Source organism: Oncorhynchus gorbuscha, linkage group LG02 (genome assembly GCF_021184085.1).
Source record: "Oncorhynchus gorbuscha isolate QuinsamMale2020 ecotype Even-year linkage group LG02, OgorEven_v1.0, whole genome shotgun sequence".
NCBI lineage: Eukaryota > Metazoa > Chordata > Actinopteri > Salmoniformes > Salmonidae > Oncorhynchus > Oncorhynchus gorbuscha.
Window position 1 is genome coordinate 82,188,875 of NC_060174.1, and position 17,050 is coordinate 82,205,924.

Sequence of the window (17,050 nt, forward strand, 5' to 3'; positions counted from 1 at the left end):
ATGCAAGACTTGTTATTACTACTTTAAAAAAAAGTCTGTTTGGTTGTTGATGATGCGTTGTTTCTGCTTCCCACCGCCGGGCCGGACTACTTCGCCATGGTCTAGTCGCTGTCTTCCATTACAGGGTCTGTGTCCCAGCATGTGATGTCGATCTCTGTACACACGCACAGGGCATAGATAAACATACACAAATACACTTGGTCAATGTTTGAAAAAACTAAAACAAACACACAAACTTTCATCTTTTTACCCAGGGCGTCTTACAATATGTCAAATAAATGGGCAGAAACAACCACATACTATAACAATCAGCATCATAAGTCAGACTGTCTTCAAAAATAAGTGTGACAGCAGTTCTTGAATAAAATAGTAACAACAACATGATTAGCCAAGCTGGTGATTGTTAAGGTACCATTTGTAAAGGGTTTATAATGATGTCGTTAATGGTTATTAAATTACTTGTAAATGCACTATAAACCATTAATTAATGGGTTATAACGCATTGGTCAAAATAGTGCGATGTTGACCATTGGTCTGAAAACCAACCTTTTCTGTTCCTGGGACAGAGCACTAATGCATCACACCCAATAGGGAGAAAATAACTTTTGCTTAACTGTCCAACCATTGAAAATGAGGCTGCATGATTATACACAAGGGGTGAATATTATACGTGCATTTGTAAATGGATAATAACAGAAGGTAAATATTGGCACTGAGCAGTTAATTGCTCTATTTAGACCAAAGCGATATAAGCGTTTATTAATGGTTTATAATGCATTTAGAAATGATTAAATAACACTCAATTATGTAATTCTAAACTATTCAAACACTTTACAAATGGTACCTTATTTTACAGTGTTACTACTTTTTCATATATTGATGTATTTCCAACAGAATAATCCTCACAGCTTTCAGGCAAAAAGGTTATTTGATGTTTAATCCTGACATGACGCACTCTCTCTCTCTCTCTCTCTCTCTCGCTTTCTCTCTCTCTCGCTCTCCTTCTCTCACCTGGTGGCTTGTTATAAAACACTGACGTTGGGGTCATTTTAGCAGAGCATTTCTCCTCCTCCTGCGATTGGCTGAAGTAACCCTTGTTCGGCTGCACAGACAGGCAGGAAGGCAGAAACATTAGTTGATAACAGTATTGTTTCTATGCATGCAGACATATAGACACACTATGCTCCTGCTGCAGTGCCTTCAGAAAGTTATCACACCTTTTTACTTTTTTAAAACATTTTGTTGTGTTACAAAATGGGATTACAATTATTTAATTGTAATTTTTAGTCAACAATCTACACAATACTCTCATTTCAAAGTAGAATATATATATATATTCTTTTGATTAAAATAAAATAAAACACTAATATATCTTCATTTGAAAAGTATTCAACCCCGAGTCAATACATGTTACATCATCTTTGGCAGTGATTACAGCTAATTACAGTCTTTCTGGGTAAGTCTCTAAGAGCTTTTCACACGTGGATCGTACAATATTTGCACATTAGTCTTAAAAAATGTCTTCAAGCTCTGTCAAATTGGTTATTGATCACTGCTAAACAGCCATTTTCAAGTCTTTCCACAGATTTTCAAGCCAATTTAAGTCAAAGGTGTAACTAAGCCACAAGGGAACATACAATGTTGTCTTGGTAAGCAACTACAGTTGCTTAGCAGACTGTATATTTGGCCTTGTGTTTTAGGAAATTATCCTGCTGAAAGCTGAATTTGTCTACCAGTATCTGTTGGAAAGCAGACTGAAACAGGTTTTCCTCTAGTATTTTGCCTGTGCTTAGCTCTATTCGGTTTATTTTTATCCTAAAAAACTCCCTAGTCCTTGCCAATGACGAGCATACCCATAACATAATGCAGCCATCACCAAGCTTGAAAATATGAAGAGTGGTACTCAGCGATGTGTTGTGTTGGATTTGCCCCAAACATAACACCTTTATCCAGTAATTGTGTTTTTTATCTTTGCCACATTTTTGCAGTATTACTTTTGTGTCTCATTGCAAACCACATGCATGTTTTGGAATATGTTGTATTATGTACAGGCTTCCTTGTTTTCACTCTGTTATTTATGTTAGTATTGTGGTGTGACTACTATGTTATTGATCCATCCCCAGTTATCTCCTATCACAGCCATTAAACTGTTTTAAAATCCCCATTAGCCTCATGGTGAAATCCCTGAGCGGTTTCCTTCCTCTCTGGCAACCGCGTTGGGAAGGGCGCCTGTATCTTTGCAGTGACTGGATGTATTGATACACCATCCATTACTAACTGCACCATGCTCAAAGGGATATTCAATGTGTGCTCTTTCTCTTTGCGAACCATTGGAAAATCTCCCTGGTCTTTGTGGTTGAATATCTGCTTAAAATTCACTGCTCGACTGAGAGACCTTACAGATAACTCACCCCTGCACATTGACTGGGTTCCGGTACCCACTGTACATAGCCTCATTATTGTTATGTAAATGTATTGTGTTACTTTTTGATTTATTTGACTTTATTTAGTAAATATTTTATGAACTCTATTTCTTGAACTGCATTGTTGGTTAAGGGCTTGTAAGTAAGAATTTCACTCTAAGGTCTACACTTTATTTTATTCGGCGCATGTGACATTTTTGTTTTTTTTGTGTAGGGTACAAATATGGCGTACTCATTTAAAAATCATATTAAACACTATTATTGCACACAGAGTGATTCCATGCAACTTTGTATGTGACATTTATACTCCTGAACTTATTTATGCTTGCCATAAAAAAAGGGTTTAATATTTATTGACTGAAGACATTTTTTTTCCATTTTTAATTCATTTGTAAACATTTCAAAAAACAAAATTCCACTTTGATATTATGGGGTGTTGTGTGTAGGTCACAAAAATTATACATTTTATCCATTTTAAATTCAGTCTTTTAAGACATCAACATGTGTAAAAAGTCAAGGGGTGTGAATACTTTCTGAAGGCCCTGTATATCACCAAGCCACTCTGTCCAAACAAGTACAGTACAGTCAAGGTTATCTGGGGGCAATTTGTACCACAGATCATTCAGTACTATAATATCTGTTTATGGGTTGTTCATCTTTGTTCCAGATCAGGAACACAGAACAAACCTCCATCCTCTTTCTCCCAGGTCACTGGTGGCACCCACTAGTGCCAATGTAGAATATTTGATTTATCCGTTATTTTACCAGGTAAGTTGACTGAGAACACATTCTCATTTGCAGCAACGTTCTGGGGAATAGTTACAGGGGAGAGGAGGGGGATTAATGAGACAATTGTAAACTGGGGATTATTAGGTGACCATGATGGTTTGAGGGCCAGATTGGGAATTTAGCCAGGACACCGGGGTTAACACCCCTACTCTTACGATAAGTGCCATGGGATCTTTAACGACCTCAGAGAGTCAGGATACCGTGTAACGTCCCATCTGAAAGACAGCACCCTACACAGGGCAGTGTCCCCAATCAATGCCCGGGGCATTGGGATATTTTTTAGACCAGAGGAAAGAGTGCCTCCTACTGGCCCTCCAACACCACTTCCAGCAGCATCTGGTCCCCCATCCAGGAACTGACCAGGACCAACCCTGCTTAGCTTCAGAAGCAAGTCAGCGGTGGTATGCATTTACTGACATCTTGTGGCACATAATATAATACTTGTTTTTTTTATAAGGAATTATACAATACAGATAGTGCAGACAACATACCGTTGTTGTGCAGCTGAGAAATTACATGCTGTATTGCTGTATTGCTGTATTGCTGTATTGGCAAACCGTCAACTTAATGGCATAAGTATAAGGGCAACTCCATGCATGTAAAGTACTGCCAAGTAATTTTGCTCAATATACTGTAATATGAGATAACATGACTACTGCTCCTCTCCTGACCTGAGTCCCTTCTTTGAGCAGGGTCTCCCCGTTGGTCATCAGCTGAGTATCATCTGAAGCGTGCTGCAGTGCTTGCTGGTAGCTCAGGGTCATATCGTGGGTCCCGGCCACATCCACTAGGCTGGAGGGCTCTTCCTCGACCCCCTCGGGACCCCCCGGGCAGAATGGTACATCCCCCATCTCGTCAAAGCACAGCAGGGGCTGGGCTTGCCCTCCAGGGTGTGGGGCCTGAGAGGGGGCGATGCCGGTGGCAGGGCTGCTGTCCCATAGCTCCACCAGGGGGTCTGCGGTGGTGGGGGCAGGCAGAGGCCTGAAGCCTGAGAAGGGGTCATAGTCGTCCGGGGTTGAGGATGGGGGTTTGGAGTCTGTGCGTGTCTGGGGTGCCACGCTCTGAATGGGCTTGGTGGGGGTGGAGTCCTGGACCGGGCCTGGCTGTTGCTTGGGCTCACCTGGAGGGAAGGAAGGTAGAGAGAGAGGGAGGGAGGGGGACTGTTATTGATAACAGTCAAAACTTGTTATCAATAAGCCCTGATAGGACACAAAGCGAAACAGTCAGAAGATCATCAGTATGCCCTGTCATTCTAGTCACACAGTTCACAGATAATAAACTCCACTTACACATCGTTGCAGCAATAGAAAGACCACACTGTTTATTGATGCTCTTACAGTATACCTACAGTCCAAGATCTCTTAGGTCCACAACATGAATTACAGCTTTAACTTCAGAGACCACATGGACTCCTACGCAGTGATACCCTTGTGTTGTGTTCCTGTTACACTCATTGGTGTTCAGGTGGTGTACTTTAACACTGTCCACAGTACCAGAGTGCCACTGGAGACTAGAGACATGAGCAGGGGAAGCCCAGCCATCTGTGAAGGCAAAATAGGCCTGGGAAAATACACACAGTCCCAGGATGTGTGTGTGTGCATGCGTGTCACTGGCGTAGCACACACCGCCGCAGCCCACACACGACAGGGGACCAATGAGCTTTGGGGGCACCCAACCCCCAAATGTTACATTTAATGGTGAATAAGAAATCATGGTGAATAACAATCTAACACAGGATGCAGTCGAAATAGAAATAGCCTTCAATTCCTACTTTATTGACTCTGTCAGGGTACTGACACAGAACCCCTCCACTGGTTTCTTGGGCTCAGTGCTAGTAAATGACGCTCAACCTGTCTTCATCATAAGGGAGGTTTCTGAGTCAAAGGTGAGGTGATTAGCTCACTAAAGAACTCTAAAGCCAAAGATGTGTTTGGGCTGGAGTTCTAGCTTTCTTAAAAACTACAAAGAGTCACTCATTGGCCCCATTACTAAGGTCACCAACACATCTATTGGTCTCTGGTGTTTCCAAGGGTATGGAAGTCAGCCATAATAACGGCCATCTTTAAATCGGCGACCCCGCTGACGTGAGTAACTACAGGCCCATTAGTATACTACCTGTGGTGTCAAAGGTTGTTGAAAAGTGTGTAGCAGAACAACTGATTGCCCACCTCAACAACAGCCCCTTCACATTACACTCCATGCAGTTTGGCTTCAGAGCGAAACACTCCACAGAAACGGCCAACTGCTTTCTTCTGGAAAATGTGAAGTCCAAGATGGACAAAGGGGGCGTTGTTGGGGCTGTGTTTCTGGACCTAAGGAAGGCTTTTGATACTGTTAACCATGAGATTCTCATCACAAAATTGTCCAAGTTCAACCTTTCCCCCGATGCCTTGAGATGGATGAAATCATACCTTGAAGGCAGAACTCAGTGTGTCAGAGTGAGCAATGAGTTGTCGCCCACTCGTAGCTATGATGTGTACTGTGTCTGAAGTTCAAATGTATGCAAATGATACAGTGATATATGTGCATGCAAAGAGCAAACAACAAGCTGCACAAGAACTCACTACTGTAATGGTCCAGGTTACAAAGTGGCTCAGTGACTCATGTTTGCATCTCAATGTGAAAAAAAAACTGTTTGCATGTTCTTCACAAAGAGGGCAACAGATGCTACTGAGCCAGAAGTCTATGTGTCAGTGGAGAAGCAAATTCAACCTAGCTAATTTACGATTTATACGATTTATACAAAATTGTTTGACTACAGAGGAAGGAAAACTGTATTTCAAATCTACGATACTCCCCCACTTAACATACAGCTTGACTAGTTGGGCCCAAGCTTGCTGTACAATATTAAAACCCATTCAGTCTGTCTACAAACAGGCTCTCAGAGTGCTTGATAGGAAGTCCAATAGCCATCATCACTGTTACATCCTCAGAAAGCATGAGCTCCCGAGTTGGGAAAATCTTGTGCAATACACCGACGCATGTCTTGTATTCAAGATCCTAAATGGCCTGGCTCCCCCTCCACAGTATTTTTGTTAAACAGAAAACCCAAACATATGGCAGCAGATCCATTAAGGATAAGCACCTTTAGTAAATCTGCTTTCTCTGTGAGAGCTTCCCATGTCTGGAATACACTGCCTTCAGACACACATAACTGCACCACCTATCACACTTTCACAAAATGTATGAATACATGGCTAAAGGTCAATCAGATTTGTGATCATAATCCCCAGCTGTGTATTACCGCTTTCCATGTTGTCTGTAGCTTGTGAGGTGTGGAAACACTGTTGCTTTTATGAATTTTGTCTTGCTGCTTTTTGTTCTATGTTGCTCTGTCTGTATGCTATGTCTTGCTTGTCCTATGTTGCTCTGCGTATGCTCACTGCTCCATGATTGTCTATATTGTAATTGTTTTTAATAACCTGCCCAGGGACTGTGGTTGAAAATTAGCCGGCTGGCTAAAACTGGCACTATTACTGAAACATTAATTAATGTGCACTGTCCCTGTAAAAATAAAATAAACTCAATTTCATTTTAGAGTCCTAAAGCAACTGAGGAAAAACTAAATTGCTACAGTGTATACAGTGGCTTGCGAAAGTATTCACCCCCTTGGCATTTTTCCTATTTTGTTGCCTTACAACCTGGATTTAAAATCTATTTTTTTTGGGGGGGGGGGGGTTGTATCATTTGATTTATACAACATGCCTACCACTTAGAAGATATATAAAAAAAAAATGTATTACATATTTTTTATTGTGAAACAAACAAGAAATAAGACACAAACAGAACACTTGAGTGTGCATAACTATTCACCCCTCCAATGTCAATACTTTGTAGAGCCACTTTTTGCAGCAATTACAGCTGAAGTCTCTTGGGGTATGTTTCTATAAGCTTGGCACATCTAGCCACTGGGATTGTTTCCCATTCTTCAAGGCAAAACTGCTCCAGCTCATTCAAGTTGGATGGGTTCCGCTGGTGAACAGCAATCTTTAAGTCATATCACAGATTCTCAATTGGATTGAGGTCTGCACTTTGACTAGGCCATTCCAAGACATTTAAATCTTTACCCCTTAAACCACTCGGGTTGTTGCTTTAGCAGTATGCTTAGGGTCACTGTCCTGCTGGAAGGTGAACCTCCGTCCCAGTCTCAAATCTCTCGAAGACTGCAACAGGTTTCCTTCAAGAATTTCCCTGTATTTAGCGCCATCCATCATTCCTTCAATTCTGACTACTTTCCCAGTCCCTGCCGATGAAAAACATCCCCACAGCATGATGCTGCCACAACCATGCTTCACTGTGGGGATGGTGTCCTTGGGATGATGAAAGGTGTTGGGTTTGCGCCAGACATAGCATTTTCCTTGATGGCCAAAAAGCTCAATTTTAGTCTCATATGACGAGTGTACCTTCTTCCATATATTTGGGGAGTCTCTCACTTGGATCTTGGCAAACACCAAACATGATTGCTTATTTATTTCTTTAAGCAATGGCTTTTTTCTGGCCACTCTTCCATAAAGCCCAGCGCTGGAGTGTACGGCTTAAAGTGGTCCTGTGGACAGATACTGTTGAGGTTGGAAGTTTACATACACTTAGGTTTTAAATGTCAGGAATTGTGAAAAACTGAGTTTAAATGTATTTGGCTAAGGTGTATGTAAACTTCCGACTTCAACTGTACGCCAATCTCCACTGTGGAGCTTTGCAGCTCCTTTAGGGTTATCTTTAGCCTCTTTGTTGCCTCTCAGATTAATGCCCTCCTGCCTGGTCTGTGAGTTTTGGTGGGCAGTCCTCTCTTGGCAGGTTTGTTGTGGTGCCATATTCTTTCCATGTTTTAATAATGGATTGAAATGGTGCTCCGTGGGATGTTCAAAGTTTCTGATATTTTTTTGTAACCCAACCCTGATCTGTACTTCTCCACAACTTTGTCCCTGACCTGTTTGGAGAGCTCCTTGGTCTTCATGGTGCCGCTTGCTTGGTGGTTCCCCTTGCTTAGTGGTGTTGCAGACTCTGGGGCCTTTCAGAACAGGTGAGATAATGTGACAGATCATGTGACACTTAGATTGCACACAGCTGGACTTGATTTAACGAATGATGTGACTTCTGAAGGTAATTGGTTGCACCGGATCTTATTTAGGGGCTTCATAACAAAGGGGATGAATACATATGCATGCACCAATTTTCCGTTTTTAAATTTTTATTTTTTTTAAAGTTATTTTTTTTTCATTTCACTTCACCAATTTTGACTATTTTGTGTATGCCCATTACATGAAATCCAAATAGAAATCCATTTAAATTACAGGTTGTAATGCAACAAATTAGGAAAAACGGCAAAGGGGGATGAATACATTTGCAAAGCACAACAACGACGAGACGGCCTACAGGGAGGAGGTGAGGGCCCTCGGAATGTGGTGTCAGGAAAATAACCTCACACTCAACGTCAACAAAACTAAGGAGATGATTGTGGACTTCAGGAAACAGCAGAGGGAACACCCCCCCTATCCACATCGATGGAACAGTAGTGGAGAGGGTAGCAAGTTTTAAATTCCTCGGCATACACATCACAGACAAACTGAATTGGTCCACTCACACTGACAGCGTCGTGAAGAAGGCGCAGCAGCGCCTCTTCAACCTCAGGAGGCTGAAGAAATTTGGCTTGTCACCAAAAGCACTCACAAACTTCTACAGATGCACAATCGAGAGCATCCTGGCGGGCTGTATCACCGCCTGGTACGGCAACTGCTCCGCCCTCAACCCTAAGGCTCTCCAGAGGGTAGTGAGGTCTGCACAACGCATCACCGGGGGCAAACTACCTGCCCTCCAGGACACCTACACCACCCGATGTTACAGGAAGGCCATAAAGATCATCAAGGACATCAACCACCCGAGCCACTGCCTGTTCACCCCGCTATCATCCAGAAGACGAGGTCAGTACAGGTGCATCAAAGCTGGGACCGAGAGACTGAAAAACAGCTTCTATCTCAAGGCCATCAGACTGTTAAACAGCCACCACTAACATTGAGTGGCTGCTGCCAACACACTGTCATTGACACTGACCCAACTCCAGCCACTTTAATAATGGGAATTGATGGGAAATTATGTAAACATATCACTAGCCACTTTAAACAATGCTACCTTATATAATGTTACTTACCCTACATTATTCATCTCATATGCATACGTATATACTGTACTCTACATCATCGACTGCATCCTTATGTAATACATGTATCACTAGCCACTTTAACTATGCCACTTTGTTTACTTTGTCTACATACTCATCTCATATGTATATACTGTACTCGGTACCATCTACTGTATGCTGCTCTGTACCATCACTCATTCATATATCCTTATGTACATATTCTTTATCCCCTTACACTGTGTATAAGACAGTAGTTTTGGAATTGTTAGTTAGATTACTTGTTGGTTATCACTGCATTGTCGGAACTAGAAGCACAAGCATTTCGCTACACTTGCATTAACATCTGCTAACCATGTGTATGTGACAAATAAAATTAGATTCGATTTGATTTGATTTGATTTACCACCTGAATGAAGAACAAAATGTTATATTTTTGTCAACTCCGTAAAACATCCACTAGTTCCGTTTTCTGTCTAACGTCAGCATCATCAGGGTGCTTAAAGATCGGATAGAAGTTTTGTTTTTATTGGGGATTTTCACATCAATAATTTTCCATATTTTACAAATGTTTGTATTGAACTTTTATTTTTATAGGCAAAAATATATCTGTTTTGAGTATCTGTGGTCAACTCTGTCATTGATGGAGTCAAAATGGTTTGGTTAATATAAAAACAAAATGTAATCACTGTTCTGCAACATATGCTTTATTTTTGTGTGTATTTGCTGTGCTTTATAAATGTTTTTTAAAAGTTCTAAATCCAGAAGAAAAAAAACATGCCAAAAATGCTAATGAAATTTGCCCTGGAGCATTTTATAGTGCTATAAACAAAACAAAAGAAGTTTTGAGATTTGTATTACATATTTGAATAATCTAATGTTAGAATTAAGGCCTTTAAATACTTGTTGGACAATAATTGTAAAAATGAAATGCCTTTTGTGGTGTCTAACGGAGTTGACATGAATCCAGATTGTGAAATGTTTTTAATTAGGATGTTGTTCCTTTACATGGTGTAATAGCTGTAAAGGAACGTGTGAATGTGTGTGTGTGCCCGCTGTCTTTGTTTGTCTGGGATGAATCATATCCAACAGTGTAAGTGCTCTCAATGACTTTCAATGCTAACATTAGCCATGTACAAAGTAGCCTATAGTAGCCTTACCCCAGTATAACCCAACCCTGCCTAATCTTACCCCACTCGTTCCGGCTGTCATCCTCCGCCTCCTGGATGGGTGTGGTGACTATTTTGGGGATAGGCGTTGAGGACGTTCCCATACTGTGATCTAAGCTCCCTTCATCATCGCCATCTGGAGGAATATCAGAAAGTGTACACCATAACAACTTCAAACCATCACCACCAGACATCAACATCACACAATCATATCAATCAAAATGCCACCAAACATCAACATCTCACAATCATATCAATCAAAATGCCACCAAACATCAACATCACACAATCATATCAATCCCAATCAAAATGCCAACAAACATCAACATCACACAATCATATCAATCCCAATCAAAATGCCAACAAACATCAACATCACACAATCATATCAATCCCAATCAAAATGCCACCAAACATCAACATCTCACAGTCATATCAATCCCAATCAAAATGCCACCAAACATCAACATCTCACAATCATATCAATCCCAATCAAAATGCCACCAAACATCAACATCACACAATCATATCAAACCCAATCAAAATGCCACCAAACATCAACATCACACAGTCATATCAATCCCAATCAAAATGCCACCAAACATCAACATCACACAATCATATCAATCCCAATCAAAATGCCAACAAACATCAACATCACACAATCATATCAATCCCAATCAAAATGCCACCAAACATCAACATCACACAATCATATCAATCAAAATGCCACCAAACATCAACATCACACAATCATATCAATCAAAATGCCACCAAACAATTAAATCACTAACAGAATGAAAATACTGTACCACCCAACAATCAAATCACCAACACATTCAAAATGTTCCCAAACACAGACCAAATGCCACCACAAAATCACATGAACACAATTAAAATAACCATTGGTCACAATGAGCAGTCAGGCTAGCCAGAACACTGCATTCAATTTCAATCACAATGGCGTGGTTATTTGTTTTCAGGCTTGACTTGAATGGTGCAACAGCAACTGTGGCAGAGCATTTCTGCTAAAGCTCAAATGTATCTGGGGATGAGATCATGTGACGTAACATCACTGGTGATGGTGAAGCGTGGGTCCTTTCCATCAGGCATTTCAGCAAATACACTGGCCAAAAGTATGTGGACACGTGTTCGCCGAACATCTCATTCCAAAATCATGGACATTAATATGGAGTTGGTCCCCCCTTTCCTGCTATAACAGCCTCCGCTCTTCTGGGAAGGCTTTCCACTAGATATTGGAAAATGTCTGTGGGGACTTGCTTCCATTCAGCCACAAGAGCATTAGTGAGGTCAGGCACTGATGTTGGGCGATTAGGCCTGGCTCGTAGTCGAAGTTCCAATTCATCCCAAGGGTGTTTGATGGGGTTGTGAGGTCAGGGCTCTGTGGAGGCCAGTCAAGTTCTACCACAACGATCTCAACAAACCATTTCTGTGTGGACCTCACTTTGTGCACAGGGGCATTGTCATGCTGAAACAGGAAAGGGCCACAAAGTTGGACTGCCAGATGGTGAAGTGTGATTCATCACTCCAGAGAACGCGTTTCCACTGCTCCAGAGTCCAATGGCGGCGAGCTTTTCACCACTCCAGCAGACTGTTGGGACTGCGCATGGTGATCTTAGTCTTGTGTGTGGCTGCACGGCCATGGAAACCCATTTCATGAAGCGCCCGACGATCAGTTTTTGTGCTGACGTTGCTTCCAGAGGCAGTTTGGTACTCGGTAGTGGGTGTTGTAACCGAAGACAGGTGATGTTTATGCAATGTGCGCTTCAGCAATCGGCGGTCTTGTTCTGTGAGCTTGTGTGGTCTACCACTTGCTCCTAGACGTTTCCACTTCACAATGACTGCACTTTCAGTTGACCGTGGCAGCTCTAGCAGGGCAGGAATTTGACAAACTGACTTGTTGGAAAGGTGGCATCCTATGACAGTGCAACGTTGAAAGTCACTGAGTTCTTCAGGAAGGACATTCTACTGACAATGTTTGTCTTTGGAGTTTGCATGGCTGTGTGCTCGATTTTATACACCTGTCAGCAATGGGTGTGGCTGAAATAGCTGAATCCACTAATTCGAAGGAGTGTCCACATACTTTTGTATATATAGTGTAGAAGTAACACAGTAGAGCAGTAGCAGCAGTAGTGTCAATCCCATGCATGAGCTGCAGCAACAGTACTCCATATGGAGCTAGAAGTTGCCCCTAACCACTGATACAGGATCAGATATCCAATGATCTGATCTGAGATTTGTGGTTGGGGGAATCTTCAGCACCTCAAGCAATACTACCCTCTGATAAAGATCTTCACGGTGATGCTGTTTGTCTTTAAACAGTGAATTCACTTTTGGGAGCAGCAATACTCAGTGCAGGATTCCTTTTTTTTGATTGACTGATTTAATCAGTCAAGACATATAAACATATAAACTGCCCCAGTATACATTTTGGGTGTGTGTAAAGTCCATTAAAAGTTCCGGAGGCAGCTGATGATTCTCTGCTGTCTGTATGTACTTTGCAAAGAATGAGGGCGCATCTGGATGAGAAACAAAAAATATCCACTCAACGAATAAACCCCGGCAAACACATTATACAGGCTGATACACCAAACACAATTCCCTTCAATTCAATTAGGACCAGGAACTACAAACACAATAACAGAACATGTAATTACTAAGAGCCAAGGCAAACCAACAATAATGACCAACATCACTGTGACTGGAAACAACAGGACATAGAGATGAATGACCCTATGTGACTACTCATTATATATATTGACAGCAGCATCTTGCTTGGGTGGACTTGCCATTTCCTTTCAAATCGAGGGCTCTTTAAATACGAAAGAGAATAGAGGAGGATAGAATATTGCCTCGTCCTCATCAACGCTGAACCATTTATAAACAGTTTCAATTTAAGGGGTCAATACACCGAGGTGAAAAGGTCATGATGGTGGTATAGGAATCCATTTTCATTTAAACTAATTTCATGACTTAGCTGATGGATGGAACTACTAGGACCTGGTTTGATCTAGTAGGATCTGGTTAGAACTAGCTGGAACTGGTTAGAACTGGTTGGCCACCCTTACACAGACACAGACAAAACATTAGGAAACAATTACAGTACAATGTTTGGTACAATACTCTACATAGGTCAGGGGTAACATCCATGTACTGCATGGACACACAGGGCCCACAGGGTACGCAACACAGTTCCTGAGACCACGGGCAGCTCGATAACGACGGAACACACACTCACAGGTCATTCGTCAGGAGGTACGGAGGTGTGTGCGGACGGAGAAACGGGGCAGGGATGATGGGTAGATGGGGTAAAGGTGGATACGCAGTAAGATTGGCAAAACAAATAATGGAGCATGGAACCTATGCAGGTTTCTATTATTCTCCTCCATTTCTCCTTCTCTCCTCCAGGGGAAACCTGCCCCGTTCACTAGGACTTTTCCCCTAACCATCCTACGCTCATCCCCACAACCCTGGATAAAAGATCAGTCAGATAAATATGGTGACCGAGAGGGATCATGGAGTAAACATCATTGGCATGTGGAAGACTGAAGGCGGTTGACAAGATAGTGTGTTAGTAAGTTAGGGTAGTTAGTACACAGATTCATTTGTAAAAGGAGATATAAGAGGCACTAAGTAGTAGGCAGAACTAAGGGTCATGATCAACTCCGCTCTTTGATATAAGCTGCCATCATCAGCAAGACAACTAAAAGCAAACTGCATCAGAGTGGGTGTAGAGAGAGAGGCCAAACCAGGAGAGTGCTGACTGACTGAGACACAGCCTTTAGTGGAGAACAGGATCTGTCATCACACCGGAAGTGCTTTTAGCACACTGCACAGCCACCCATCTCCTACAGACAGTACCAATCTGGTCTACTTTACCATGGAGATATCTAATTCAGGCTCTGCAAGGACTCACAATAAAATAGAGCACGTCAAGCCCAGGTTAGCTAACAGTAGGTAGCCACAGTTGTGCTCTGAGCTAGTGGGGGGTAGGTGGTATGGTGCAGGAGAGGGGGCTGAGTTTGTTACAGCAGCTTCAGGGGATGATTTGGGGTGACAGGGGACATGTCCTCTACTGTGGTAATGTGGGGGTGGGGGGGGGGCCTCCCTGCTCCTCCTCCTGTCCAGTACCTACCGGGGGCAGTGGGCTGCAGCCTCGCGTGAGGTGGGGTGCGGAGGGGGGGCGGACTGGGCTCGCTGGGACTGTGCTGCTGCTTCAAAAACGGGCTGTCCAAACGGCCTGGTAACGGGCTGTCCAAACGGCCTGGTAAGAGACAGGGCCCAGGGTGGTGACACACACACATACATACAGACGCGGGGAGGACAGGGAAAGACGAGAGAGGGAGAGAGTGATAGAGGGACACAGAGAAAAGAGAGACAGGGGAGAGTAGAAGGAAGACAGGAAGGAGAAAGTCAAGATAAAGCGAGGCAAGGCCCAGGAGGATCCCCGGTGAGAAGTGAAGGGTTGTGGGAGGATGGGTATGGTCCCATAGAAACCCAATAGTGAGGACAGAATAGAAGAAGAGACGCTCAAGAGAGGATCCAAAGAACAGAGGGAGACACCGGACGAATAAAACGAACGGATGGATGGATGGAGAGACGGACGACAAGACAAATGGATGCACAACCATGAATCAAATCAAAGAGACATATAAAGAAGAGGGAGAGTTGTTAGTGTGGTAATGCCACTGTGGACAAAGCAGGCAGTAGTAGAAGCACGGCACCAAGCTCATTAACGATGGAGGAAGGAACATGGATTCAGTTCAGTATGTTAAGATGGAATGAACACAGAGACTTTCTCCAATAATGAAAGTATCCTGTTGCTTCTAGACAAAAACAGATATTGTTTCAGGGAGATTCTTTGGGTTTGCAGGTGGAGAGGAGAGACAGTGTGTTGTCTTGTTCAGAGACCCTCACTGAGTCAGGCACTTGTTCCAATCTCCATCCACTCCAACTGTCTCCTTGGTACCACTTGCTTTCCGTATCTATGTAGCCTGCAAGGGATAACTGCTACAGCAGTCCATCTTCATCTTCCTCTGTCTTCAACTGGATTACTTCTCATCTTAGTCTGAATTCTACTCCAACGGTTCTCCTGCCTTCCAGATCTCTGTGGTATACCCAGGTGTCTAGGTCCAACAGGCTCTGTCCACTCATACACAGTGATGACAGACACACTGGTGACATACAGTAGAGTACAGGGACTGAAGCCTGTGGGGAGGTGAATGACAGGACAAATGGTGGTCAGGTGACCCAAGCCCTCCCTCTCTGCCTCCCTCCCTCCTTCCATCTCCTCCGTCTTCCTGGTCTTACCGGTCCTGTGACTAGAGACAGGGGAGATGTCCAAACCAGTAGCCACAGCCTTTTCCTTCTGCTTAAAGAACTCCCTGGGGTTGTCCGCCCGTTGGGCAATGAGGGCTTTCGCCTCCTGTCAACAAACATACATACAGTACAACGTTAGACACATAGAGCACCCCCCCCCCACACACACACACACACACACAAGATACTCATCGCACATAGGTAATACACTCACACCACAAATGCACGTAGGAGCACACACACTCAGACAGAATTGACCTTACACACAGAGAGCCAGAGACAAATATCCCAGTGTAGCCTGGTCCCACTAACACAGATCCAAAGCCCAGGAGTGCTACTGTCACAATGACACATATATACAGGTCAGGAGTCTAGGCTACATTCTACTTTACTCTCTCAGTCTCAGCCTACTAACACTAGAGAGGCACAGAATAGGATATACAGAGTTGATTTTCTGTATGCAATGAATCCCCCCATTGGGACTGAAACCCACCTCCACTTCAGACTCCTTCTCCTTCTCCAGGTCCTCATAGCTAGGTTCTGCTGTCTGCAGAGAGAGAGAGAGAGAGAGAGAGATGGGTACAAGGAAACAGCCTACAAAGTAATTCCATTCTCACAGCATGGCAGCCATTACAAAATCACAGGCGTTCAAGCTGGCATTTTCAAAGTGATCTGAAAGCAGAAGTATTGTTTTAGAAGGAAGTGAGAATCTTAAAATAACGATGGCTCTTGTGGAATGGTAAAAGGAAGGAGAGAAGTGAAAACATTGTACGGTCCAATATTTGGAGAATAAATCTTCTTGTGTCATGTCGTGCCAGGGCTGAAATTATTAATGTTGATGCTACTATTGAATTAAAGTTGGATTTTTAAAAACAGGATAATGAAATAGAATTCTTGTTTCTTAATATTTTTTTCCCAGACAATATCAATGATGCATTATGACTAGTCTTGAAATGAGATCAGAAATGTTCTCTAAAAGCAGACTGCCTCTTTCAGTGGTGGCAAGGAATGGAACAGAGAATACACATAATGCTCTGGCGCACACACACACACACACACACACACACACACACACACACACACACACACACACACACACACACACACACACACACACACACACACACACACACACACACACACACACACACACACACACACACACACACACACACACACACACACACACACACACA

At 42.9% G+C, this 17,050-nt stretch overlaps 1 protein-coding gene across 3 annotated transcripts in view; it reads right to left on the minus strand.

The window, feature by feature from the left end:
- LOC124010952 (drebrin-like) overlaps nt 1-17,050 on the minus strand; it is a 126,216-nt gene continuing 109,166 nt past the window's right edge. For 2 of the 3 annotated variants that reach the window (XM_046323799.1, XM_046323791.1), the window contains exons 9-15: nt 16,348-16,401; nt 15,846-15,960; nt 14,671-14,799; nt 10,537-10,650; nt 3,884-4,332; nt 1,012-1,102; nt 1-154 (exon numbers count right to left, since the gene is read on the minus strand). In XM_046323799.1, coding sequence (XP_046179755.1) covers nt 102-154; nt 1,012-1,102; nt 3,884-4,332; nt 10,537-10,650; nt 14,671-14,799; nt 15,846-15,960; nt 16,348-16,401 — 1,005 coding nt within the window. In that variant the 3' untranslated portion in view covers nt 1-101. The remainder of the gene's footprint in view (nt 155-1,011; nt 1,103-3,883; nt 4,333-10,536; nt 10,651-14,670; nt 14,800-15,845; nt 15,961-16,347; nt 16,402-17,050) is intronic. The other variant, XM_046323808.1, reaches the window with a different exon arrangement.